The 27,443-nt window shown below is 40.8% G+C and overlaps 1 protein-coding gene across 1 annotated transcript; it reads right to left on the bottom strand.

Annotated features, from left to right (window-relative positions):
- Positions 1–22,291: 22,291 nt before the first annotated feature.
- On the bottom strand, positions 22,292–22,990 carry LOC109172889. Its single transcript, XM_019322133.1, has one exon. The coding sequence runs from the start codon at positions 22,988–22,990 to the stop codon at positions 22,292–22,294; it is 699 nt and encodes a 232-aa protein (XP_019177678.1).
- Positions 22,991–27,443: the final 4,453 nt, after the last annotated feature.

Here is a 27,443-nt window from a genome sequence, read left to right as displayed (position 1 = left end):
ATTACTATTTACTAATTAATTAATATATTTTGTAAATAATTTGTTATTGATTTATAAATTAATGCATTTTCTATTTCATTATTTATTATTTTATTAGTTATTATTGTATTTAACAAATGTATTAATGTTTATTTAAATTATTCAAATTAAACTTATTAGCTTTTAATCAAATTAATGTTTTTTGAACTTAGAAGTCCCCTCCATATATGGCCTTGGTCCACACAAGTTGTGTGGACCGTATTTTGTCTATTGTAAAATAATGTGCATTCATTATAAAAATAATGTACATTCAGTACAAAAATAATATACATTTCGTATATTAAAAATGTACTTTTTGTTATAGTCCACATAATAATTTGCCCCTAAGGAGGGAGGGGGGTTCTTAACCCGGCAAAATTATACCGTGCACCAGGACTAAAACGACGTCGTTTTGACCCCCCCCCCCCCCCCCCACACACACACACACACACATATATATATATATATATATATATATATATATATATATATATATATATATATATATATAGAAATCATGTTCCCCGTTTCTACTGTTAAATTAAAAAAAAAAAATTCTTTGTTTCGAAAAAAAATTTCAGTGGGTTGTGGCACTAGAGAAGCCTCGATGAAGATTCCAACTTCCAATTCTTATCTTTTTTTCTTAAAAAAAAATTCAAATCTAAAATTTTCAAATTAAAGTGGAGATGGATTTTTATCAATTTGACATCCTATGATTGGGGATTGTAAATCTTGTGTTTTGGATTTTGGGAATTTTTTGGGGGGTGGGGTAGAGATTGATGAATTTTTATTGAGAGGCAAACTTTTTTGACGATTTGAAGTTTAGAGGTGTCTAGAGAAGGTGATGCCATGGTGGTTGATTGAAGTAGCGGTTGTTGACACTTGGCAAGAGTTTGGAAGTGGTTGGAGACTTGGAGAGGGTGATATTGATCACTCTAGTAATGGTGATGGTGTGCACTAATGTAAACGTCAATAGTGATGCCCAATCTTGATTAGTGACGGTTAAAGGCAACATGACTTGATGGTGTAAGCGACACTTGTTGTAAGAAGATGAAAATCTTGAAAACTAGGGTTGCCTTGGGCCAAGTTGTGAGTTTTGGAATTGGGCTTTATTTTGGGTTGAATTTTGATGGTACATTGTATTTGGATTGGGACAATTTTTAGTATTAGATTGTTTGGTTGTTGCCCTAATAATCCCTATATTTCTTTCGTAGTAAATTTGTTTTGAATTTATTTTTAATGTGTACTTGTTATCTTTATAATAGTAAACTTTTTTATTATTTTAATTGCAAATAAAACTACACACTTTAAATAGATCTGGAATATAAGAAACATAATATAAAGCATATAATTATAAAATGATCTTATTTCATACAAGTTACCAATATGTGTTATCGTGAAGCTTACAAGAAGATAGATGAGAATGACATTCAGTTACATATCATTAATGAAAAAGCCAACAAGAAAGACCAATGATGGTGTCTACTCAAGTACTTGTGTGGAGGTTTTCCAAGAGTTCGTAGAGCGATCACACTATTGTTCTTGTACCAATCCATCAATTTTACTAATGATGGTTTTATTGGAAACGGGTCCACCATAAACCGAACGAACAACTAAGGATGACAGAAGAGATCGTACTATGCTGAGGGCGCAAGGCCCCAAAATTCCCTAACTCACAATCAGGCCTAACGATTTGTGTTCTCTACTTGCCCATTTGCCTGGGGGTAACCGTGCTTCACACCCGTGCCTAGTCATGTTCATACTGCAGCATTCTGCTCGATTGTATGTGCCCTTTGATGGGTAACCGTGCTTCACACCTGTACGTAAGGGCGAATGGTGTTTCCCCGGTCGCCCTTCGCGGTGTCGTCCGATAAGCCCACAGTATTGACGGGAGCTCTTCGTGCCAGGCCACCCCCATTGCCTCGAACTTCTTTTTAGGCCGTCCAAAATGGTCCGATTTGTGTTCTCTACTTGCCCATTTGCCTGGGGGTAAGCCACGGCCACCTTGGTATGTTCTACCCCGAAGTATGCGCAGAATTGTCCAAATCCCGCGCTGTCGAACTATTTTCCGTTATCTGATATGATCTACAGTGGTAACCCAAATCTCGTGAATATGTTTCTCCATACGAACTTGCGGCACTAGTGTTCGGTGATGGATGCTAGGGATTACACTTCCACCCACTTGGTGAAATAATCCACGGCAACAATTACAAATTTCAGGCCGCCAACCCCTTTCGAGAATGGGCCCAGCAGGTCGATGCCCCACCTCGCGAACGGGATGGCTGAGGTGACGGGGGTGTAATATGACTCGGGACGACCAGGTAAGACCGCGAAATGTTGGCAGGTTTCACATCGCTTCACGTAATCCAAACAATCGGTCCTGACTCGTGGCCAGTAATAACCTTGTAGAATTACCTTCCGTGCAAGAGTGTTAGCGCTTTGGTGTGCTGCGCACATGCCCTCATGGAGTTCTAACATCACTTGTTCAGATTCTGCCTTCGTGAGGCATCGTAGTAGTGGCCCCCCGAAAGATTGTTTGAAAAGCTTTCCTCTTTGGATTTGGTATGTGGGGGCCATCAAAGTCACCTTCCGCTTCCGTGTGGGGTCCCCAGGGGTGACCCCCTCGGTTTTATACGATATCATTTCGCGCATCCACTCATCCTGGGCGGGTGAGATGGTGAGTACTTCCTCCCTTTCTATACTTGGACTATCTATGTGTAACAACCCAAAATTTCAATTTATAAATTCGGTATTAAGAAAATTCAAAATAGCTTTTTGACTCCATTAAAAATTTTTACGATCAATCGGTGTATGAATATAATAATTTTCGTCACATTTTGAAATCAATTCGACACTGAAGAAGAGTATTTATTTCAAAAATTCCAAGTTATCGGGTATTTCGCGTACCAAGATTTAAATCGAGAATTTTATCCGAGTGAGACCGAGAGAATTAAAAAGGGAATTTTGAACAAGTGTTCATCCATATGGTTTTTGGAAAAATTCACTTTCCACCCCAAAGTAATAAAGAAATATCATTTTTAGCCTACGGTTCATGATACATGGTGGACCTCAAGACATCCAAAAATCCCTTATAAAGTCATCTTTTAGCTTGGGAAATTACTTCTTTGCCCTCAACCAATCATTGTGTATCATCCTAGGGTTTTGGACCCTATATAAACCCTTCATTCCATCACATTTTCCTAATCTCATTTTGATTGCCTCTTCCTCACTTTTGTCTGCCAACATCCAAGGAGAAAAGCTCCAACTTAGTAAGCATTGTTCATAGTGTGCACCAGACCAGAGTGGCGGCCCTAGCCGCGGCGCATTAGAAGGGCCGTTGGCTAGGGTCGTGCCACCACGGGACTAGGGCACGGCCCTAGAAGAGGACCGTCGCCTAGTCCCAGCATAGTAGCGGGTCTATAGGGGCGGACCATGATAAGTCCCGCCCTAAGTCCCTGAGTGATGTTCTGATGAGATTTTGTGCAGTGGCCGGGCCCTTGTGGCTCAGCTACGTGTCGTTTCGGACCGAGTGTTACGGGCCCTTGTGGCTCGGCTCTTCGGGACCGTCTTGACGCACGTTTTGGCTTTGATTTCGTTGAATTTGGATTAAAATCGAGTATGCTATGAATGATTTTATGTAGAAATGTGACACAGTGCATATTTTGCCTAACTCTCTGTATTTTAGAAATTGTTGAATTTGTGATCAAATAATGTTCTTATTAAGTAAAGAAGTATGATCCTTTGAGAATAGGATTATTTATGAAAGCATGATTAAATTGTATTATTTGATCCATGAGAATAGAAGCATACTTGTTGAGTGAGATGTATAGAAATTGCTATTTTTGCAAACCGAGCATGATGATATATCTTTGAATACTTCATGTTAGTTTATACATGATTTAGAAGCATGTTATAGAGCATTTGACATTTCACATGAGTCATATTTCAAAAATGTATAAAGGGCCAACGTGAGCTCAAGAATACTTTCAAAAACCATAAGCATGTAGTACATCATTCTTTGGTGCATTAAGAAGTAGTAGAATTGTTGCGTGCATGAGATAGATGCATGAGAGATATATTTATGTATTATCTATATCGGTGAGGTTTTGGAGGATACCGTTTGGACTATGTTCCTCTCGGGAGTTATTTATGGACATTGCAATCCCAGAGTATGTAACGCGGCGTATTCCCATGTTACAAGGTTGGAAACTTCCCGCCAGGCTTGGAATCCTGGTTAGGGGGTGTGCACACTAATAGTTCGATACCTGATTCCAAAGAATTTGAACCACGAGATTGGTTCCGTAGACGGTAGGAGATATTGGGTTGGAATTATGCCGTTCCCGATGGGGTAAGTCACACTTCTGTGAAACCCTAAGCCGTATACGAGTATAAGAGAAAGAAAGAGAGTCAACAGAGACTCAAGAAAGAGAGTCAATAGAGACTCGATTATGAGAGTCGATATAGACTCAATAGAAAGAAAGAGAGTCAAGAAAGACTCGAGAAAGTAACAAAGAAACCTCCACAGAAAGTACTCTATTTTATATATGAGTGTATGATTGTATTATTACACTAGATTGCATATGAATATGAGTATATTGTTGCACTAGATTGCATAAGAGTATGAGTGTATTGTTACACTAGCTTGCATATGAATATGAGTATATTGTTGCACTAGATTGCATAAGAGTATGAGTGTATTATTACACTAGATTGCATATAAATATGAGTATATTGTTGCACTAGATTGCATAAGAGTATGAGTGTATTATTACACTAGATTGCATAAGAGTATGATTATATTGTTGCACGAGATTGCATAAGAGTATGAGTGTATTGTTGCACTAGATTGCATAAGAGTATGATTATATTAATGCATGAGATTGCACATGAACATGAGTATAATGTTGCACTAGATTGCATAAGAGTATGATTATAATGTGGCACTAGATTGCATGAGAAGCATGTTCATAATGTTATACATGATTGTTTGCGAATAGAACATCGTAAAAGATTGTTTAATGAGAAGTTTAACTTGAGATGTTCCTTGAGCATGATTATTGTGATGTAGTAGAAGTTCTACTTAATAAGTTATGTGATAAGAGTGTGATAGCATGTGAACACTTGTTATATGATCTTTAAACATGATCCTATCTATAAGCATGAATTGCTTGATAAGCTATTTGAGAAGTCTATATGTATATAAATATACGTGATTAGTCTTATTCATATGTAAGCATGCCAACTGATATTATAAGGTGCAAATATTTAGAAAAAATATGAAGTAAAGATTTTTTGAGGTTAGCCTATTGCTATAAAGATATCAAATGTTCTCAAAATATATGCTAGAATGCTTTACAGGGTTGAGTGTGGTTATACTTAGCTTCGTGCTAACGGGTGTTTTCCTATTTTTCTATGTGTTGCTTGCAAATCCCCTTTCAAGTGGGCCCAGCAGTGAGAAGAGATTGAGTTAGATTAGTCTCTTTGTCTGAGCTGTCTAAACTCTAGTTCTATTTATGATGTCCTTCGGAATTAGACTATGACCTTACACTTATGATGACGTTTGATGATGTAGACTGTTTTGGGGTGACGTCTTTCCCCCTTATCTTTCAGTATTTATTTTAATACCCAGACTTAATCGTATGTTATAGTTTTACCCCTTTAGCCTGTGTAATCACCAAGATTGGTGGTTGTGGTGGTGACACCCTCACTACTTATTATCTAGTTTTCTGCTGCTTAAATTATGTTAATGACTGTTTAGAGAGATAATTAAGAGTTAAAAAAGTGGGGTGTTACAAATTGGTATAAGAGCGGTACGAACCACGGGAAACTTAGGAAGTTTGACCCTTAAGATTGAGTATAGAAACTCTAAGTGAAAGTCCTAGGAAGGACAAGTTAAGGAAAGACCTTTAAGATGAAGTCTTAAGAAAGAAGAGTTAAGATGAGAACTCTAAGCGAAATCCTAAGAAGGACTCTAAGATTAAGGAAAGAGGCCTAAGTTATGAAAACTAAGATGAGAAGGACTCTAAGTCCAGTGACCAAGTAAGAGAATCTGAGTTAAGAGAAACTCTAAGTATCAGTTCGGAACGCGGAGAGATCGTGATTTCCTTGTTTTTACATATATGATTTTACTTTATCAATGTGTTTAAAAGTACTTGTTCTATCTTTTGAAAGTGAAACAGAGGAGTTTTTCAGTGAGAAGCTAAAATCAAAGTTAAAAGTTGAGAATGTGAAAGTTAAAGTTGAAAGTGAAAGTTTTGCAAAGTGCTAATGTGAAAGTATATGAGTTTATACTTGTGCTTTGTTTCTATGATTCATCAACATGCTTGTTATGCTTTGAGTAAAATAGAGAGGTAAAGAAAGTAGTTGAAAGAGAAAAACCAAGAGTTTGAAAGTTTAAGCTTAGAAGAGAAGTTGTGCTTGCTAAGTTATTAAAGTAGAAGAAATGCCTTTGTTGCTTAGTATGATTTACTTGTTACAAGTTTATCTTGAGCTTGAGAAGTTAGAATTAGCTAACTTGTAGTCGTGCTAACGAGAATGATCTGTTCTGATCATGTTCAAAGAGTTTCGCTATGCCGCCGCGCAGAGTTAGAGAAGAATCTCCTCACTCCTCAGGACCTGGGATGTCGTCATCCACGGATTTGACGGAGAGTCTACGCCAACTCACTCAGCTGACCCAGATTATAGGAGCTGTCGTACTCAATAGGAACAACAGAGGCGAAGATGTATCCAGAAAGATCACGGGACGTAATCCATCGTGTTTCTTGGGTCAAGAAGATCCGGAAGTTCTTGAGAGTTGGATCCGCACGTTTGAAAAGTTTTTCGACGTGGTGGGATGCCCAGAGAACCAGCGAGTAGATGCTGCTGTCTACTACCTACAGGGAGAGGCTGACCACTGGTGGGTTATGGAAGGACCGGCCATACAGTCAAGAGAAAGGTTTGACTGGGGAATGTTCAAGATGGTGTTGAGAGAAAGATTCTACCCAGAGCATGTCAAGGCTGCTAAGTATGAGGAGTTCCTGCATCTCGGACAAGGGAATTTGACTGTTCAGGAGTATCATGCCCGCTTTGTGGCACTGTCTCGATTTGCTCCGACCTTGGTACCTAATGAGGCGAGTAAGGCTCGCAAGTTCATTCGAGGATTGCACTATGATGCTCAGAAATCTTTCTCAGTAGCGAGATTTGCTACATTGAATAATGCTTATGAAACAGCTGCTGGTTACTCCAGGATTCAACAGTTACACCGAGATGCCATGCAAGGAATGAAGAAGAAGAATGATGGGATGGAATCACAAACGAGCATGGGACATAGGTTCAATCCAACGAGTAGGTTTGACAATAGAAGTGGAGAAAGGAGGAGCATGACGATGAGACAAGGAGCTGGAGGTGGAGGATCATCCAAAGAAAGAACATCGGTATGCCCTAGATGTGGCAAGGATCATCCTAAGACCACTTGTGGAGGATCGCCTATAGTTGCTTCCAGTGTGGAAAGCCGGGTCATAGAGCCGAGAACGGAGGGTCCCCATAGTGCGAACCCGAGCCAGCCGCCTAGAGGTCCGATCAACCCAGCGCCGAATCAAGCTATGGGACGTGGCTACCCGCTGAGAAGAGGTCCACACAGTAATGGGAGTCAGGGACGAGGCGAAGCACAACAAGGACGCGTCGTAGAAGCTGGACCAGGAAGGATCATGGTCATGGGAAAGACTCAAGTTGGAGACCTCAAGCTCGAGAAAGGTAACACTCTAACTTGGAATGAGTGCGTTACTTTTGCTTGGATGCTTAGATAGATATGCATGTTTGAGAAACAGTTATAAGTTGTTGCAAAATGCAAAAGATGTGTTAATCCGTGAGTTTGGAAAGTTAGAAGCTAGTCGAGTTTGCTTTAGAGAAAAACTTAAATTTGAATGCTATGAATTAGTGAACAAGAGAATTAAAAGAAAGAAGGAGATATGAGTAAGAATGAATGATCGTTAGGGAACGATTAGAAGAAGTAATTTAGAAGTGATGTTTTACTCAAGTAAAGGAGAAATAGAAAGAATCTATCTTCGTTGAGAAAGAATTAGATGAGAATTCGTTCCAAGTTTTGTTGGCTCAAATAATCCTGGAAGAAGAATCGGGAAGTTAAAGAATTGACTAAAAGAAGTGAGATGTCCAAAAGTGGAGGACTACACTCAATTTCGACCCGATTTAGAGTTTTGACAAAGTCGAAGGACCGATTTTGGTTTAGGATCGAACCGGATCCGACCCAGTTGTAACACCCCGTGTTACGACCCCTAAAACCAATTAATCATTTAACCAATTATCCAGAGAAAGAATTAAATTACAATAATTAATTAGGAAAAAAGGCCCACCATGGTCCGTGGGTCCTCACCCCTAAAACCCAACCCCTAGCCCTAAATGGAATAGAATTAGCAAGCCTATAATATTAGTTCCTAATTAGGACTCCTAAATATATAAATAGGGGACTTAAGAGGCACCTAGAACCCCCACCACAATAATCCCTCACCACACAAGAAGTTCCAAGAATTCCCCTAGGAGAAATCAAGAAAGAAGAAAGCTTCAAGAAAGACCCTTCATAGCCAAGGAATTAATTAAGGCTAAAAGGTAACCCATGTCTCAACAAAACCTATTTTCATAGCTATAATTCCCCTCTTAGGATTTCCCCCATATTCTTGTGTGTTTATGATTCGTCATAATGATCTTGATAATTGGTGTTGTGATTCCATGGGTAATCTTGATGATAAGAGGTTCTTGATGATTATATGGTGTTCTTGATGTTCTTGATGATTATATGATGTTCTTGATGTTTATATGATATTCTTACCGAATCGTGATATTAGAAGATGAATTGTGTTCTTGTTGATTTAAAAGTAATTAGAACCCTAGGTTATATCGTGGAATTCGTATGGTATTATTCATGGTAGATTGGGTGGGAATTTGTATGTTTGGGAGTTGATTATGTTTAGAAAAGCATGATAGGTTATGTGCCGTATGTTTCCTGATTTTGATCCGTTAACTGTCTACGTGTGTTATCAATTGCGTTTGAAAGTGTCTAAGCATGGTTTCGGGTTCCACAAAGGTTCCCGGAGCGTTTTTGGTGAAAAAGAGTCAGTGGAGGGTAGGTGGGGGTAGGGGACCCGCCACCTACTCGCGGCCTATTTGGGCAACGCCGGCAGCGGGCAGTTGCCCGCCGGGCACCCGCTGCCCGGAGTCACGCCACCGGCGGGTGAACCCTCACCCACCGGCTACCCGCTGGAAAATACCCTACCTCGGGTTTCTGGCTTCCCCGTTTGATATTCCCCCGACCCCCGTGGTGTCCCAACGGACTCCGTCTATCGTGCCTATGTCTAGTTTGATATTTCGGGTACCGTTCGTAGGTTGTATGAGTCTTATATATTGCATGCTAGTTGAATTGGTATCCCGTTGACCTAGGTGAAGGAAGTATGAACCCCTTAGGATTATTCTTAGTATGTGAAGAATCACGCATAGGTTTTGTTATACGTTTTCTCCCCCTTCCCAATGTGTTAATGTGGGTTGCATGTGCTTGCTATGTGTTATGTGCATGATACCCCAATTTGGTTGCGATCAAATTGGTTATACGGGCAGTTGGATGGGTTGAGAACCTGATATGAATCTAGTCCAAGATTCAAATAAGATGAGTATTGTCCCAAGAATTTCTCTCAATGTAAAGATAGAGATGGATCGAAATACCTTAAACATCACGAGAAACCCTTTGTCTCGAATCCTCAAAGACTTAGAAGAATCCCGTTGTAGCTTCAAGTACCTTGATGATGCAATCTTCAATCAACTAGAGTCGGATCTAGTTTCCTTCGATTCAAGAACGAGTCCACGAACCTAAATCTAAGGTTGAAGAAAGTAAGATTGATTCGAGTCCACGAATCAATTTGCTAGTCGAGTCCACGACTAGCCACTAATTGAGTCCACAATTAGCCATAAGATTTCTTACACAAGTGTAAAGAAAAACTTAAGAATTTTAATGAATTCAAGCCTTCCCAAAACTGATATGGATGTGCCCTATTTATAGGTATAGGGCAGCATTGTAATCTAAATACAATGGGAAAAAGAGTCCTAAACCTAATCTAGAAAACAAGTAAATAGAGTTTTATTTAGAAAAGGATTTAAGGAATCCTTTCTAAATACAACTAGTGTTTTCTCTTTTATGCCAAACAATTTAAATTAATGATGACCAAAAATAATAGGGCTGATTTGGGCCTAATTTAATCACCAAAATCAGCACTTAAACAATTATAAAAAAGCCTTGAGTTCTTCTTCATATTTTGCAAATGGGCTTGGCTTGGATTTCCACCATCTTTGAATTGAACATCACCAATGAAGAGTTGCCTTAATTGTTTGGACTTGGGCCTTGTGATTGGCCCAATTAGTACTCTTAATGGATCTTCATATGTTGGGCCGCATCAGAAACCTTATGGCTAATTGTGGACTCAATTAGTGGCTAGTCGTGGACTCGACTAGCAAATTGATTCGTGGACTCGAATCAATCTTACTTTCTTCAACCTTAGATTTAGGTTCGTGGACTCATTCTTGAATCGAAGGAAACTAGATCCGACTCTAGTTGATTGAAGATTGCAACATCAAGGTACTTGAAGCTACATGGGATTCTTCCAAGTCTTTGAGGATTCGAGACAAAGGGTTTCTCGTGAGGTTTAAGGTATTTTGATCCATCTCTATCTTTACTTTGAGAGCACTCTTGGGACAATACTCCATCTTATTTGAATCTTGGATTAGGTTCATAGTCGTGGACTCGACTAGCAAATTGATTCGTGGACTCGAATCAATCTTACTTTCTTCAACCTTAGATTTAGGTTCGTGGACTCGTTCTTGAATCGAAGGAAACTAGATCCGACTCTAGTTGATTGAAGATTGCAACATCAAGGTACTTGAAGCTACATGGGATTCTTCCAAGTCTTTGAGGATTCGAGACAAAGGGTTTCTCGTGAGGTTTAAGGTATTTTGATCCATCTCTATCTTTACTTTGAGAGCACTCTTGGGACAATACTCCATCTTATTTGAATATTGGATTAGGTTCATATCAGTTTCTTACACAAGTGTAAAGAAAAACTTAAGAATTTTATTGAAATTAAAGCCTGCCCAAAACTGATATGGATGTGCCCTATTTATAGGTATAGGGCAGCATTGTAATCTAAATACAATGGGAAAAAGAGTCCTAAACCTAATCTAGAAAACAAGTAAATAGAGTTTTATTTAGAAAAGGATTTAAGGAATCCTTTCTAAATACAACTAGTGTTTTCTCTTTTATGCCAAATAATTTAAATTAATGATGACAAAAAATAATAGGGCTGATTTGGGCCTAATTTAATCACCAAAATCAGCACTTAAACAATTATAAAAAAGCCTTGAGTTCTTCTTCATATTTTGCAAATGGGCTTGACTTGGATTTCCACCATCTTTGAATTGAACATCACCAATGAAGAGTTGCCTTAATTGTTTGGACTTGGGCCTTGTGATTGGCCCAATTAGTACTCTTAATGGATCTTCATATGTTGGGCCGCATCATCCTCCCCTTCTTGAAAATGATTCGACCTCGAATCTTGTAAGCATTGTCTTCGATCCATGATATCACTTGAAATTGGCCACTATAATATTTTCCTCTATCGAATGGACTTATTATTGGTCTTTGTTGTTTGTTCCACCAATGATGTTTTAAGGTCGTAGTTATGAGCCTTGTGATGAGCCCACTATTTACCCATACTGGATTCCATGTGTACTGGTTCCTATTATTCTCCCATTCTTGAAAAGGATTCGTCATCGAATCCAAATCTTCAGTGAAAGACAAGGTAGCAAGCTCACTTTCTGTTTTATCACGCTCATGGAACTTTTTCTTGGGATGCTTGACACGAGTCGCTCCAATCATCATCCTACAATCAACAAGTAAGGCAATTAAGTCTAATGACACATCAGGGAATTTAAACATTCTGGATGGTAATAATTCAACAAAATGAGACATATTAAATTTATGCATCTTATTTGAATTGTCAACAAGCACAAAATCTTTCCTCCTAGAGCTTAAGGTAAAATCAAACAGAAAATTCATGGAAATATCAAGTAATGATTTAGATGTATTATGGTGGTAAGTAGCACAATTCTGAACATAAGATTCTACATCTTTTTTCTTCTTTGGCCAATGAAAATATTCATGCAAAAGATCATTACTCTTTAGAAAATCAAAATGTCCCGTATGTGAATCAACAATTAAATCATTGCCCAAAACAAAGCAAAAAGTGTCAATCCCATTGACTTTGAACCAAAACCCCTTGTGCAAGTGGTATTTGCCATAAGAAGTTTTCAAATGTGCCTTATAACTTCCAAGTGATTCCTTATCTCTATCAAATAAAGTTTTAGTAAAATCAAAATTAAGGAATCTTGGATGTATTGATGCAAACAAATTTCTAGCACATCTGGCAAGTAGGTCATTAATAGAAACATGGAAAACAAATCTAGAGAATTTTAATGCATGCTTTTGAAATAAAAGTGAGTAAATAGTTACTCCCCTTCTTTTCTCTTGCTTATTATCTTTTTTTTTGTTAGCAAGCGAGGCTGCACTTTGATAGCTCTGGCTGGTTCTTTCCACTGTACCACTGATAGCGGTTCCTTTGTTTGGCTACAATCTAAGTTAGAGGACTGGAGTGGTGACTCCAATTCTAAACGTGGAGGTTCCAGTTTGCTCTCTTTGATTTCTTCTTTCTTCAAGGCTGGTTTGAGAACTTGCTTCGATCTCAATTGAACTTCTTCTACTTGTTTTGGAAGTAGAGGCTTAAGCACATGTATAAATCTATTATAGGTGACATTGCATGTGTTGTTGAGTGCATTATAATAAAAATGTCTATCATGTTGCCATGACCTTCCAAGTGAAACATGTGCAGTACGCATTGGCACAATATCGCATAGAACCTCATCATAATACTTGCCAATACAAAAAGAAATAAAAACTTGTTTAGTCACTCTCACATCCCCAGAATCAATAAGATTGTATGGTTGGGGGTGATTGATAAGAGGTAACTTAAGGTAGTCCACCATGGCTGCACTAGCTAAATTCATACAACGATCCGAATTGATAACGATAATGCATCCCTTTCCATGAATGTTTCCCCTAGTATAGAGTGGCAGTTGCACTCGCTTAGGGTGTTGCTCTAGATTAGTCATTCGAGTGCTTAAACCTTCCATGGCAAAGGCTAGAGCATCTATTTTATGCTCTAATCTCTTACGTGTGTTTGGAACCTCTTCAGCCATCTGTAGATGAGAAACAAAATCTAAAAATAAGAAGATATGTGAGTATTCATGTTAGTGAAACCAAAAAGTTGGCTCGCTCCCTCTCTATTCTCAGCTCACAGGTAAGAGGTGGATTATATGGCTCGGGGGTGCACTACACACTCTTACAAACACACACTCCACTCGTGTATCGCTCAAGGTGGCAGATACTCTCACAAGCCTTTTTCCAAAAAGGAAAATTCTAGTCCAGAACTCAAGTTGATATGGATTCAACCTCAAAGTTCAAGAAAACGTACCTTGGAAAACTTCACAAGCCTTTGAGAGTAAGGTGTATCGCGAGGTAGGTAATAAAATTGAGAGCAAGAAGCAAAGAAAAAGGACAATACGAGCAAAGAAACTAAATAAGATTTGAAAGAAAAAGGAAACCAAAGAAGGAAGTATGGCAGAAAGATATGCAAGACCAATATCAAAAGATAGAGACAAATAGACTATAAAAGGGGTTCACGTGTACCACAACCAATTAGGAATCTATCAAGAACTCCTTCCAACCTTATACTTTTCCCCTTCCTTGTCCCTCCAAAATTCTCCTACCAGCCAAATTCTTTCCCCAACCTTATTCTTCTTCTTTATTGCTTTCTCTCTCTTTTTTTTTTTTTCAACTTTCTTGATTTTTTTTAATTTTTTTGATAGGTAACCTCCAAATAACTACTGTAAATAACAACAAAAATTTCGGACCAAGAGGAACCACACAACCCCTTCAAAACAGAATCAAGAATTTCAAGAATCGCCCAGAAAAACAGAAACAATGTTCTTACTTCGAAGATCAATATCTCAATGACCGTAAGGAATTAGCAAGTGTATAATATATCAATAGAACGCCCCAGAAGAGATCTAAAACATATCAAAATATCAGATAAAACTAACCAGTGGATCTTGAGATATAGGTAATTCTTTGAAACTGGTCACAGCTCGCGGAAATCTGGACAGGGTGTGATTGAGACGTGATTGCGCGTAAATGCGCTTTGGATATAGGTAAGGGTGAGATGGGGTTGTTTTCTTTACAGAATATGTGGTAATATGGTGCTTAGGAGGTGTGCGTTCTCGTTGATATTGGACGAGAAAAAGGAAAAACTCTTTCGGGATAGGTTTTCAGGAAACTAAAGAACATGTATCAAGAGTCAAGAAAATAATCAAGAATGCTAAGGAAAATTTTTTTGGGGGTTTTTTAATGAATAAGACACGAAAAAAGTAGTTTATAAGATAAGAACGAGATAAACCTAGGGAACCAAAGAAATCAAATTTCTAACGATAATGAGATAAACCTAGGCTCTGAATACCAAATTGATATGAACCTAATCCAAGATTCAAATAAGATGGAGTATTGTCCCAAGAGTGCTCTCAAAGTAAAGATAGAGATGGATCAAAATACCTTAAACCTTACGAGAAACCCTTTGTCTCGAATCCTCAAAGACTTGGAAGAATCCCATGTAGCTTCAAGTACCTTGATGTTGCAATCTTCAATCAACTAGAGTCGGATCTAGTTTCCTTCGATTCAAGAACGAGTCCACGAACCTAAATCTAAGGTTGAAGAAAGTAAGATTGATTCGAGTCCACGAATCAATTTGCTAGTCGAGTCCACGACTAGCCACTAATTGAGTCCACAATTAGCCATAAGGTTTCTTACACAAGTGTAAAGAAAAACTTAAGAATTTTATTGAAATTAAAGCCTGCCCAAAACTGATATGGATGTGCCCTATTTATAGGTATAGGGCAGCATTGTAATCTAAATACAATGGGAAAAAGAGTCCTAAACCTAATCTAGAAAACAAGTAAATAGAGTTTTATTTAGAAAAGGATTTAAGGAATCCTTTCTAAATACAACTAGTGTTTTCTCTTTTATGCCAAACAATTTAAATTAATGATGACCAAAAATAATAGGGCTGATTTGGGCCTAATTTAATCACCAAAATCAGCACTTAAACAATTATAAAAAAGCCTTGAGTTCTTCTTCATATTTTGCAAATGGGCTTGACTTGGATTTCCACCATCTTTGAATTGAACATCACCAATGAAGAGTTGCCTTAATTGTTTGGACTTGGGCCTTGTGATTGGCCCAATTAGTACTCTTAATGGATCTTCATATGTTGGGCCGCATCATCCTCCCCTTCTTGAAAATGATTCGACCTCGAATCTTGTAAGCATTGTCTTCGATCCATGATATCACTTGAAATTGGCCACTATAATATTTTCCTCTATCGAATGGACTTATTATTGGTCTTTGTTGTTTGTTCCACCAATGATGTTTTAAGGTCGTAGTTATGGGCCTTGTGATGAGCCCACTATTTACCCATACTGGATTCCATGTGTACTGGTTCCTATTAGAACCATACTAACTGTTAACCAGGCCGGTTGCGATCGGTCAGGTATATAAATATTATATAGGGCTGCGGTCCACCGTTTGGTTGCGATAAAACGTTTCTACATGAGCTGCGGTTCATATTTCCTGGCTGCGGTCAGATGACATACTCTTGGGCTGCGGTCCACTGTTTGGTTGCGATCAAACTATGATGAGCTGCGGTTCATCGGTCGGTTGTGATCGACCCCTCCGTGTTGCGATACGGGGCAGGGTGCTGCGGGGCCGTGTCAGAGCTATATGCGCTGACCCTCATGTATGGGCATGCGATTGGTCCTGTGGCGCCAACAAAGTGTGCTATGTGATGAGATATGGATGAGTTGTTGTTGTGAGTGTCTCGGGAGGTGACTTTGGGATTTATGCCGGGAATCGTATATGTTGGGTTGTGGATATTAACTGTGCTTATCTTTATCTGCCTTGCCTGTTTCCCTATGCTTGTGAATTGTTTATGCTTGATTATGTCCTGGTCTGTGCCAAGCCCTATCTGTTGAGTCTATCCCCTGTTTTGAAAGCTAGAGTCTCTTAGGATATATCTTCATGCTTCGAAATGGTTTTTCGTATAACTATGTATATATCTATATGTATTGTATTTCAACGCGTTGGAGTGGGTTACCAGCATCTCTCGCTGAACAGATATATTTGGCTTTCAGGCACAGAAGAGTAGACACTGGAGCGCGCTAGAATCGTGGAGCATAGAAGTAGATAGTTTCCCTTTCGGCCTGCGTGCCACGGTTATGCATTTGCTTTGTTGAGGATATTAGTTAGTTAGCCTGTGCACCTGAGTTCTCTAGCTCAGGTGGGGCATAGCACCCCGTACTCTTTATATTATGTTTGGGATTTAATAAGATTTTACCTTCTTTATATAAGTTCAAAAGTTTCGAAAATCTGGGGTGTTACACCAGTAGTGGGTCTAGGTCACGGGTCTGGATGGACTCCGTTCCATGTAACGGAACGTGGTCACCGACCACGTAATGGTCCGTGACCTGAGGCCGTTCCGAGGGAGCTGACACGGGCCTTGGGGCCGGGGCTCGTGAGGAGCCGTGGCCCAGCCCCATCCCTCTTTTTCTCCTTTTGTTTTCTTCCAAAACCGAAAGAAAGCAATCCGCAACATCATCTTCTTCTTCCTTCTTCGATACACACTGCCTCAACCTCAACCAAAAGCCTATCTTCTCCAAAGCAACATCTTTCAACAAGGAAACTTCAAGAAAGTCTTCCCCAAGTCATACCAAGTACCGGAAAAATTCTAATTGAAGCATTCCTTGCTTTTTCAACGAAATCAAGATCACCAAGCTTGGATCAAAATGGTGAAAGGGAAGCAACAAGTTGAGGGAACTAGTTAGGAAGTACCTACCTACTCAGTAATAGGAGGTAAAACTTATTTCCCCGAATTCTTTTCCGAAGATTTTAATAGTATTTTGGAAAATCGTTGGTTGTTGAAGAAATTTTTGAGAATTCAAGAGGAAATTTACCCTGATTTGGTAATCGAATTCTATGAGAATTTGTCTACGAAGCATAAGAAGGGAGTGACTTCGGTTGTCTCTAATGTGAGAGGCACGAAGGTAGAATTGACACCGCAGAAGTTGTCAAACTGGTTTAACTTACCGTTGGATGGTTTGGATACGTATGATAGGGAGGATTGGGTCGCCCACGCGGGGTTGACACATCAAGAATATTTGAGATACATGACCGGGAGTAGGGAAGAGTTCCCTAAGGAATACCGTCCCGAGAAACCCACTTTGACTGGCGAAAAGAAATTGCTAGGGCTGCAGTCATAGAGCAAAGAATGGGGATTGAGAATGTATAGAGATGGACCCCATATGGTTGGGATCCAAGCTACATGCCACCAGGCGATTCCTCGGGAGGCTTTAATCAAGGTAACTAGTTAAACTCTTAAGTTCTGTTATAGATTAGTTGGTGCAGAAGTTAGATTCTAGATAAGATAGAAGAGAGCTCAAAGATTCTTAAATCTTTCCAAGTCTTTCAGCAGAAAATTCTATCCTTTTGGTTATATCATCCTTTCTTCTTCGAGAATTTGTTCCGCCCGTTTCTTCTAAGTTTCGGGACGAAACTCCTTTAAGGGGGGGGGGGGGGGGGGTAGAGTGTAACAACCCAAAATTTCAATTTATAAATTCGGTATTAAAAAAATTCAAAATAGCTTTTTGACTCCATTAAAAATTTTTTGCGATCAATCGGTGTGTGAATAAAATAATTTTCATCACATTTTAAAATCAATTCGACACCGAAGAAGAGTATTTCTTTCGAAAATTTCAAGTTATCGGGTACTTCGCGTACCAAGATTTAAATCGAGAATTTTATCCGAGTGAGACCAGGAGAATTAAAAAGGGAATTTTGAACAGTGTTCATCCATATGGTTTTTGGAAAAATTCACTTTCCACCCCAAAGTAATAAAGAAATATCATTTTTAGCCTATGGTTCATGATACATGGTGGACCACAAGACATCCAAAAATCCTTTATAAAGTCATCTTTTATCTTGGGGAAATTACCCCTTTGCCCTCAACCAATCATTGTGTATCATCCTAGGGTTTTGGACCCTATATAAACCCTTCATTCCATCACATTTTCCTGATCTCATTTTCATTGCCTCTTCCTCACTTTTGTCTGCCAACATCCAAGGAGAAAAGCTTCAACTTAGTAAGCATTGTTCATCCTCCTTTCTAGCTTCATTTTTTCTTCTAGTTTCTTTAGTCTTTAAGGTTTTAGGCTAAGGATAGAAGGTGTGTTGGGAAGTGTAGGTGGTGAAGGAGGCTCAAGCTAGACCAAGAGGAAGAAGAGATCCAAGCTAGAAGAAGAGGTCTACAAGAGGTATAACCCCATGGATTCCTCTTTAGATTTGGCTCTGTGAAGCCTAGATTTGAGTAGAAATGAGTAGAAACTATGAGCTTTGATGTGTTTATGCTTAGAAATGCTTTGATATATGTTTATGAGTTGTTGAGATTGTTTTGGACATGTTTGGACAAGATTTTGCAGGTGAAAAGCTATCTGGTGCACAACACAGTGTGCACCAGACTAGAGTGGCGGCCCTAGCCGCGGCCCATCAGAAGGGCCGTTGGCTAGAGCCGTACCACCACGGGACTAGGGCACGGCCCTAGAAGAGGACCGTCGCCTAGTCCTAGCATAGTAGCGGGTCTATAGGGGCGGACCATGATGAGTCCCGCCCCAAGTCCCTGAGTGATGTTCTGATGAGATTTTGTGCAGTAGCCGGGCCCTTGTGGCTCAGCTACGTGTCATTTCAGACCAAGTGTTACGGGCCCTTGTGGCTCAGCTCTTCGGGACCGTCTTGACGCACGTTTTGGCTTTGATTTCATTGAATTTTGATTAAAATCGAGTATGCTATGAATGATTTTGTGAAGAAATGTGACACAGTGCATATTTTGCCTAACTCTCTGTATTTGAGAAATTGTTGAATTTGTGATCAAATAATGTTCTTATTAAGTAAAGAAGTATGATCCTTTGAGAATAGGATTATTTATGAAAGCATGTTTAAATTGTATTCTTTGATCCATGAGAATAGAAGCATACTTGTTGAGTGAGATGTATAGAAATTGCTATTTTTGCAAACCGAGCATGATGATATATCTTTGAATACTTCATGATTTAGAAGCATGTTATAGAGCATTTGACATTTCACATGAGTCATATTTCAAAAATGTATAAAGGGCCAACGTGAGATCAAGAATACTTTCAAAAACCATAAGCATGTGGTACATCATTCTTTGATGCAATAAGAAGTTGTAGAATTGTTGCATGCATGAGATAGATGCCCGCATGAGAGATATATTTATGTATTATCTATATCAGTGAGGTTTTGGAGGATACCGTTTGGACTATGTTCCTCTCGGGAGTTATTTATGGACATTGCGATCCCAGACTATGTAACGCGGCGTATTCCCACGTTACGAGGTAGGAAACTTCCCGCCAGGCTTGGAATCCTGGTTAGGGGGTGTGCACACTAATAGTTCCATACCTGATTCCAAAGAGTTTGAACCACGAGATTGGTTCCGTAGACGGTAGGAGATATTGGGTTGGAATTATGCCATTCCCGATGGGGTAAGTCACACTTCTGTGAAACCCTAAGCCGTATACGAGTATAAGAGAAAGAAAGAGAGTCAACAGAGACTCAAGAAAGAGAGTCAACAGAGACTCGATTATGAGAGTCGATATAAACTCGATAGAAAGAAAGAGAGTCAAGATAGACTCGAGAAAGTAACAAAGAAACCTCCACAAAAAGTACTCTATTTTATATATGAGTGTATGATTGTATTATTACAGTAGATTGCATATGAATATGAGTATACTGTTGCACTAGATTGCATAAGAGTATGAGTGTATTGTTACACTAGCTTAGATATGAATATGAGTATATTGTTGCACTAGATTGCATAAGAGTATGCGTGTATTATTACACTAGATTGCATATGAATATGAGTATATTTTTGCACTAGATTGCATAAGAGTATGAGTGTATTATTACACTAGATTGCGTAAGAGTATGATTATATTGTTGCACGAGATTGCATAAGAGTATGAGTGTATTGTTGCACTAGATTGCATAAGAGTATGGTTATATTAATGCACGAGATTGCACATGAACATGAGTATAATGTTGCACTAGATTGCATAAGAGTATGATTATAATGTGGCACTAGATTGCATGAGAAGCATATTCATAATGTTATACATGACTGTTTGCGAATTTAACATCGTAAAAGATTGTTTAATGAGAAGTTTAACTTGAGATGTTCCTTAAGCATGATTATTGTGATTTAGTAGAAATTCTACTTAATAAGTTATGTGATAAGAGTGTGATAGCATGTGAACACTTGTTATATGATTTTTAAACATGATCCTATCTGTAAGCATGAATTGCTTGATAAGCTATTTGAGAAGTCTATATGTATATAAATATACATGATTAGTCTTATTCATATGTAAGCATGCCAACTGATATTATAAGGTGCAAGCATTTAGAAAGAATATGATGAAGTAAAGATGTTTTGAGGTTAGCCTATTGCTATAAAGATATCAAATGTTCTCAAAATATATGCTAGAATGCTTTACCGGGTTGAGTGTGGTTATACTTAGCTTCGTGCTAATGGGTGTTTTCCTGTTTGTCTATGTGTTGCTTGCAAAACCCTTTCAGGTGGGCCCAGCAGTGAGAAGAGATCCAGTTAGATTAGTCTCTTAGTTTGAGCTGTTTAAAGTCTAGTTCTATTTATGATGTCTTTTGGAATTAGACTATGACCTTCCACTTATGATGACGTTTGATGATGTAGACTGTTTTGGGGTGACGTCTTTCCCCCTTATCTTTCAGTATTTATTTTAATACCCAGACTTAATCGTATGTTATAGTTTTACCCCTTTAGCCTGTGTACTCACCAAGATTGGTGGTTGTGGCGGTGACACCCTCACTACTTATTATCTAGTTTTCCGCTGCTTAGATTATGTTAATGACTGTTTAGAGAGATAATTAAGAGTTAGAAAAGTGGGTTGTTACACTATGTCTGTGACTTGGGCAATCCAAGATATGTATTCGAGGTGCTCCTCAACCCCTTGGGTTAGGCGCGAAAAGAGGTCGGCCTCTCCATTCTCTGCCCTCGGGATCTGCTGCAACTCCCATCGTTCCAACCCTGCGAGTAGTTGCTTCACTACCTCTTTGTATTACCGCATCCTGTTCTCCTTGGTCTCAAATACGCCGTTTTCCTGTCCCACTACAAGTCGGGAGTCAGATCTGATCTTAAGGCGCCGAGCCGGGAGCGTCTGGGCTTATCGCAGCCCTCCGATCAAAGCTTCGTATTCTACCTCGTTCTTAAATAGCTGGATGTTGAATCGGAATGCTCGGTAGGCCTTGAACCCCTAGGGAGATATCAGGACCATAAGCTCCATGTGTGTACATCTCCCATTCGGCTGTGGGAGGGGGGTGGTGGTGGTTTGGCCCTCTACTTTCTCTTCCTGGGCCGTGCACCCCACTATAAAGTCAGTCAGTGCTTGCCCCTTTATAGTTATTCGAGGCCTATACTCGATGCTGTATTGAGCAGCTCGATGGCCCACTTCATCACCCTTCCTGAGGAGATTGGGTTCCTCATTACTGATCCCAGTGGCTGATCTGTCAGGACTACTACGGGGTGGGCTTGGAAGTAATACAGTAGTTTCCGGGTCATGCGTATCAACGCATATATGGTTTTTTCTACGGGGTGTATCACAATTCCACGTCGTGTAAGGCTCTGCTTACGTAATAGATGGGTTTTTGGATGCCGCCATCTTCCCATAGGCGCACCGAGCTAACGGCTGCCGGAGCTAGTCGGAGGTAGACGTACAGGACTTCTCCCCTTTCCGGTTTCAACAGGACGGGTGCGGAGGCCAAGTACGTTTTGAAATGGTCGAAAGCGTCCATGCAGTCGTCATTCCACGCAAACCCGTCCTTCCTCTTCATAACTTGGAAGAAAGGCAGCGACATTTCTGCTAGCTTGGACATGAAATGACTCAAAGCCGCCAATTTGACATTCCTCAGCATAAGCTAATACCTCGCTTGGTCGGGCGTTGATAGGGGTGAGGGAAGCCATAGGGAGACTTCTCATGGGTGGGCGGGGCGCCCACGGCGGGGTGTCCTATGTGCCGCCGCTATGTCCCTGGTGTCTGCCTTTCCTCTTCCCCCGGTAGGTCTTTCCACGAGGGGGTTCGCCCCCCTCTTCCCCGGCCTAGCAGGTTCCTCGGTCGGTCGGGGCCTCTTGGAGGGAGCTTCTTCCTCGTACCCTTTCAGTCGATTTGCTTCCTCGGCTTCAGCATACCTGTCGGCCTTCGCCATTAGCGCCGCGTAGGTATCTGAGGTTTTGCGTCGCAGGGTTTTGTATAGATCCCCTGCCCTCAGGGCATCGACAAACATGACCATGCCCGATTTGTCGTCTATGTCTTCTACGTTTGCTTCCTCTGCCCGCCAGCGGACCAGAAAGTCAGTTAAAGATTCTCCAACTCCCTGCTTCACCGTAGTGAGGTGAGTGAAATGCTTCCGGATCTTTCTCCCCATCATAAAGTGTGTAATGAACTTCACGGCCAGGTCATGGAAAGAGTCCACGGTGCCGCCCTTGAGGCTCGTGAACCAGCGTTGTGCCTGGTTAACAAGAGTGGAGAAGAAGGCTCTACACATCCTGGCCTCTGAAGATCCCATTAGCATCATGGTGGCCTGATAAGTCATTATGTGCTCTTGCGGGTCGCCTTGGCCGTTGAAGCGTTTGATGCTGGGCGGCTTGAAGGTGGAGGGGATGGGCTCCCTCATGATTCTCCGAGTGAAGGGCGGGGTAACCTCAATCTTTGGGATGGGTAGTCCGCCCCCTTCTTTCCACCTGAGCAACTCGGCTATCTTGGCCTCCACACCTTTCGCCCACCCCCAGCTGTGGGGCGGACCGGGTATCCGCCACCAGGGTCTGCCGTTGTAGCCTGGTGGGCACTTTCTCCTTCTAACTCGTCATCACAGGCGTGCCTATCCGTGTCGTCCATTCGGCCCCACTCTGACCCTCGGTCCTGGGACTTGATCCTCCCGTTGCCCACGCTTGCATCGGCCGTAGGCTTCTAGCGTCGCCCCGGGCCATGATGAGGGAAGCAGGCCTTGGGGGCTGAAGGTCTTACGTTGTTGACCTCGTGGCCAGCGCGAGCGGCCTCCTGCATGGGCGGGGTCGAGTGGGCCCGCCGGACGCAGCTAGGAACGCCGCGTCCTTCGTCAGAGGGCGGGATCCATCCTACGTCGGAGACGGGCGCCCTCAGGAACCGGCTTTGGGATCCGATGATCATCTTTGGGAATTGGGCACGTAACACACTACGACAAGGTAATGGGTTTGAGAATGTGTACTTCTTGTAACGGCCTCCATAGATGGTGCCAATGATGGTTTTATTGGAAACGGGTTCACCATAAACTGAATAGACAACTAAGGATGACAAAAGAGATCGTACTATGCTGAGGGCGCAAGGCCCCCAAATTCCCTAACTCACTATCACGCCCAATGATAAGCCCAATCTGGCGACTAGTGGATGATGCTATCTAAGATCGACCTCGCGACCGCTCGCCTCTCGTAGGATGATTCCTACCACCTCCTCAACTCCTCTCTCTTTTTTTCGCCCCTTTGGATTATGACCCACTCCCCTTTTATACTGGATGAAGGACCCTCCGGACCAACCACGTGTACGTCAATCAAGCCTCTATTCCGGGACCACACACGTGCCGTCCCATACCGCACGTTCCCGCACCTCGCCGTACCTTGCGCGCCTCTCTCGCGCATATCCCGTGTCGCACGCACATTCCACATGCAGCCGACCTTCGACGCACGCCCTTCCACGAGTGATAGCCACCCACGCGCACGCCCGGACGCACGAGCAGCCGCCATCTCCCGTGTGCCTGCATGCATGCGAGCTGTCGTCATCTTGCATGCATGCGGCCGTGTACGTACGCAACTCGCCGCCACCCTGTAAGCACCCCCACACGCAGTCATCCCCATGTTCATGGGCTTGTTCACTAGCTTCATCCTCTTGGGCCTGCACCCCCTATGCCCATGGACCCAGAACCAACTCCTTATAATCCATCAACTAACCTTTTCATAAAGGAGTTATTGGAATTTATATGGTTTCCTTCACTTTGCTCGTGGTTTTAGTGTGCAAAGGGATTAGTTATCAAAAGGGGAGGGGAGGGGCGGGGGGCGAGGGGGGGATGATACTATATATGCTAATTGGCATGCATATGGCTATGTACTTGGGTTCACTAGAGTTGTTTGAGTAGCTCTAGCAAGCTTGAGTGTGGTGTGCTACACTTGGAGATGAGCTCGTAAGTCCTCTGTGTTAGGAATATATTGTAATAGATTTTGATATGCCAAATTATATTTTAGAATCCACAATTTTATTTCTTAAGTCTAGGCGTGTCATAGACCATGAAAGGAAAATTAACAAATATAGAGAAAGGGAAAAATACGAAGAAGAAGAAGAAGGAGATGTATGCATATGTTATGTATACTTAAATAAGCCCACACGCCCCAACTCAAGAAGAAGTCATACTGATGAATCTCATATGAAGAAACGAGAAGAAAACTAAATTGCATGAAGTTATCTTGAAGATCAAGCATTTATGGAAAGAAAGAAGTATATCAAGGAGAATGCTATATAAACTAATAATTTGTACAGGTGAGATGGATGAAAGCTTAATGTATAAACTGCAAGGTTTTAGGTTCGAAACTCACTCTCTACAAATTTTATAAGGCAAAATTAAAGAAGCCTAAATCAGCCCTATGAGATGAAGTAGGAGTTCAGGTTTGAAAACAGTGGAGCTGAAGTTTCAAAAGTGGAGTACTAGATACAGTTTGCAAGTTAGAGATGCAGTATGAGGTTTTGCAAGTCAAAGATGAAGTTAGAGATGCAGTAAAGTTTCAAAAGTGGAGTACTAGATGCAGTTTGCAAGTCAAAGATGAAGTAAGTTTCAAAAGTGGAGTACTAGATGCAGTTTGCAAGTCAAAGATGAAGTTAGAGATGCAGAGGTTTGCAAGTCAAAGATGAAGTTAGAGATGCAGTATGAGATGAAGTTTCATCAAAGGCTAAAGGCTATATATAGTAAGATCGAGATGAAGTAGGAGATTAGTAAGAGCGAGATGAAGTAGGAGCTGAGGTTTGAAAACAGGTGGAGCTGAAGTTTCAAAAGTGGAATACTAGATGCAGTTTGCAAGTCAAATTCTTCATAAGTCAATGATGAAGTTAGAGATGCAGTATGAGATGAAGTTTCATCAAAGGCTAAAGGCTATATGTAACACCCCGAGTTACGACCCCTAAAACCAATTAATCATCTAATCTTTTACCCAAAAGAAAGAATTAAATTCCAGTAATTAATTAAGAAAGGTCCACCATGGTCCATGAGCCCTTATCCCTAAAACCAATCCCCTAGTCCTATAGGAAATAGAATTAGCAAACTCATACCACTTGGACCATAACTAGGACTCTTAAATATATATATATAGGGGGCCTAGGAGGCACTTAGAACCCACACCACAATAATCTCTCACCACACAAGAAGTTTCAAGAAATCCCCTAGGAGAAATCAAGAAAGAAGGAATCTTAAAGAAAGACCCTTCATAGCCAAGGAAATTAATTAAGGCTAAGAGGTAACCCATGTCTCAACAAAACCTATTTTCCTTGCTATAATTATCTTCTTTGGCCTCCTCTCTATACTTGTGTCTTGATGAATCGTTTATGATATTGATGATATGTTCTTGGTGAATGTGAGATGATTTTATGTGTGATCTTGATGATCTTGATGATGATAAGAGGTTCTTGATGATTATGTGATGTTCTTGATGAATCTTGACGTTTTGGCAATTAAAAGATGAACTATGATTTTATTGATTTGAATATGATCAAAGCCCTAGGTTAAAATTGGGAATTTCGTATTGTGTTATTCTTGATATAATTGGGTGGGATTTCGCATGTTCAGGTGTTGATTATATTTAGAAGTCGTGATAGGATATGTGCTATATGATTCTTGCTTTTGATAAGTTAATTGTCTACGTGGTGTCATAAATTGCGTTTAAAAGTGTCTAAGCATAGTTTCGGGTTCCACAACGAATCCCGGGACGTTTATTTGATAAAGAGTCAGTGGGGGGTAGGTGGGGGTAGGGGGGACCCGCCACCTACCCGCTGCCCAAGAAGGGCGTCGCCGGCAGCGGGCAGCTGGCGGGCAGGCGACTACCTGCCGGGCACCCGCTGCCCGGAGACTTGTCGCCGGCGGGTGGCCTTCCACCCACCGGCTACCCGCTGGAAATTGTCCACTTTGGGACCCCGGCTTCCCCGTTTGATGTTTCCCCGACCCTCGTGGTATCCCAACGGACTCCGTTTATCGTGCCTAAGTCTAGTTTGATGTTTCGGGTACCGTTCGTAGGATAAATGAGTCTTATATATCGCATGCTAGTGAATTGGTATCCCGTTGGCCTAGGTAAAGGAAGTATGAACCCCTTAGGATTATTCCTAGTATGTGGATGGCCACGCATAGGTTTCGTTATACGTTTTCTCCCCTTTTCCCAATGTGTTAATGTGGGTTGCATGTGCTTGCTATGTGTTATGTGCCCAATTTGGTTGCGATCAAATTGGTTATTCCTGAGCTGCGGTTCAGAAGCTGGCTGCGGTCAGAATTACACTCTCGGGCTGCGGTCCACCGTTTGGTTGCGATCAAACGTTTTACATGAGCTGCGGTTCATATTCCTGGCTGCGGTCAGATGATCACTTTTGGGCTGCGGTCCACTGTTTGGTTGCGATCAAACATTATGATGAGCTGCGGTTCATCGGTCGGTTGCGATCGACCCCTTCGTATTGCGATACGAGGCAGGGTGCTGCCGGGCCGTGTCAGAGCTATATGCGCTGACCCTCATGTATGGGCATGCGATTGGTCCTGTGGCGCCACCAAATTGTGCTTGTGTGTGATGAGATACGAATTGGAATGATGATATGAATGAGATGAAGTGAATCTGTGACCATATGATATATGCTAGTATCTTTATATGCTTGATTATAACTGTTGAATGTGTTTATCCCTATCTGTCGAGTCTATTCTTGGTTTTAAAACTAGTGTCTCTTAAGTATATATCTTCCTGCTTCAAAATGGTTTTCGTATATATATATATATATATATATATATATATATATATATATATATATATATATATATATATATATATATATATATATATATATATATATATATATAT

The sequence above is a fragment of the Ipomoea nil genome, unplaced genomic scaffold, assembly GCF_001879475.1.
Source record: "Ipomoea nil cultivar Tokyo-kokei standard unplaced genomic scaffold, Asagao_1.1 scaffold0444, whole genome shotgun sequence".
Taxonomy (NCBI): domain Eukaryota; kingdom Viridiplantae; phylum Streptophyta; class Magnoliopsida; order Solanales; family Convolvulaceae; genus Ipomoea; species Ipomoea nil.
This window is presented reverse-complemented; position numbering and strand designations above follow the sequence as displayed.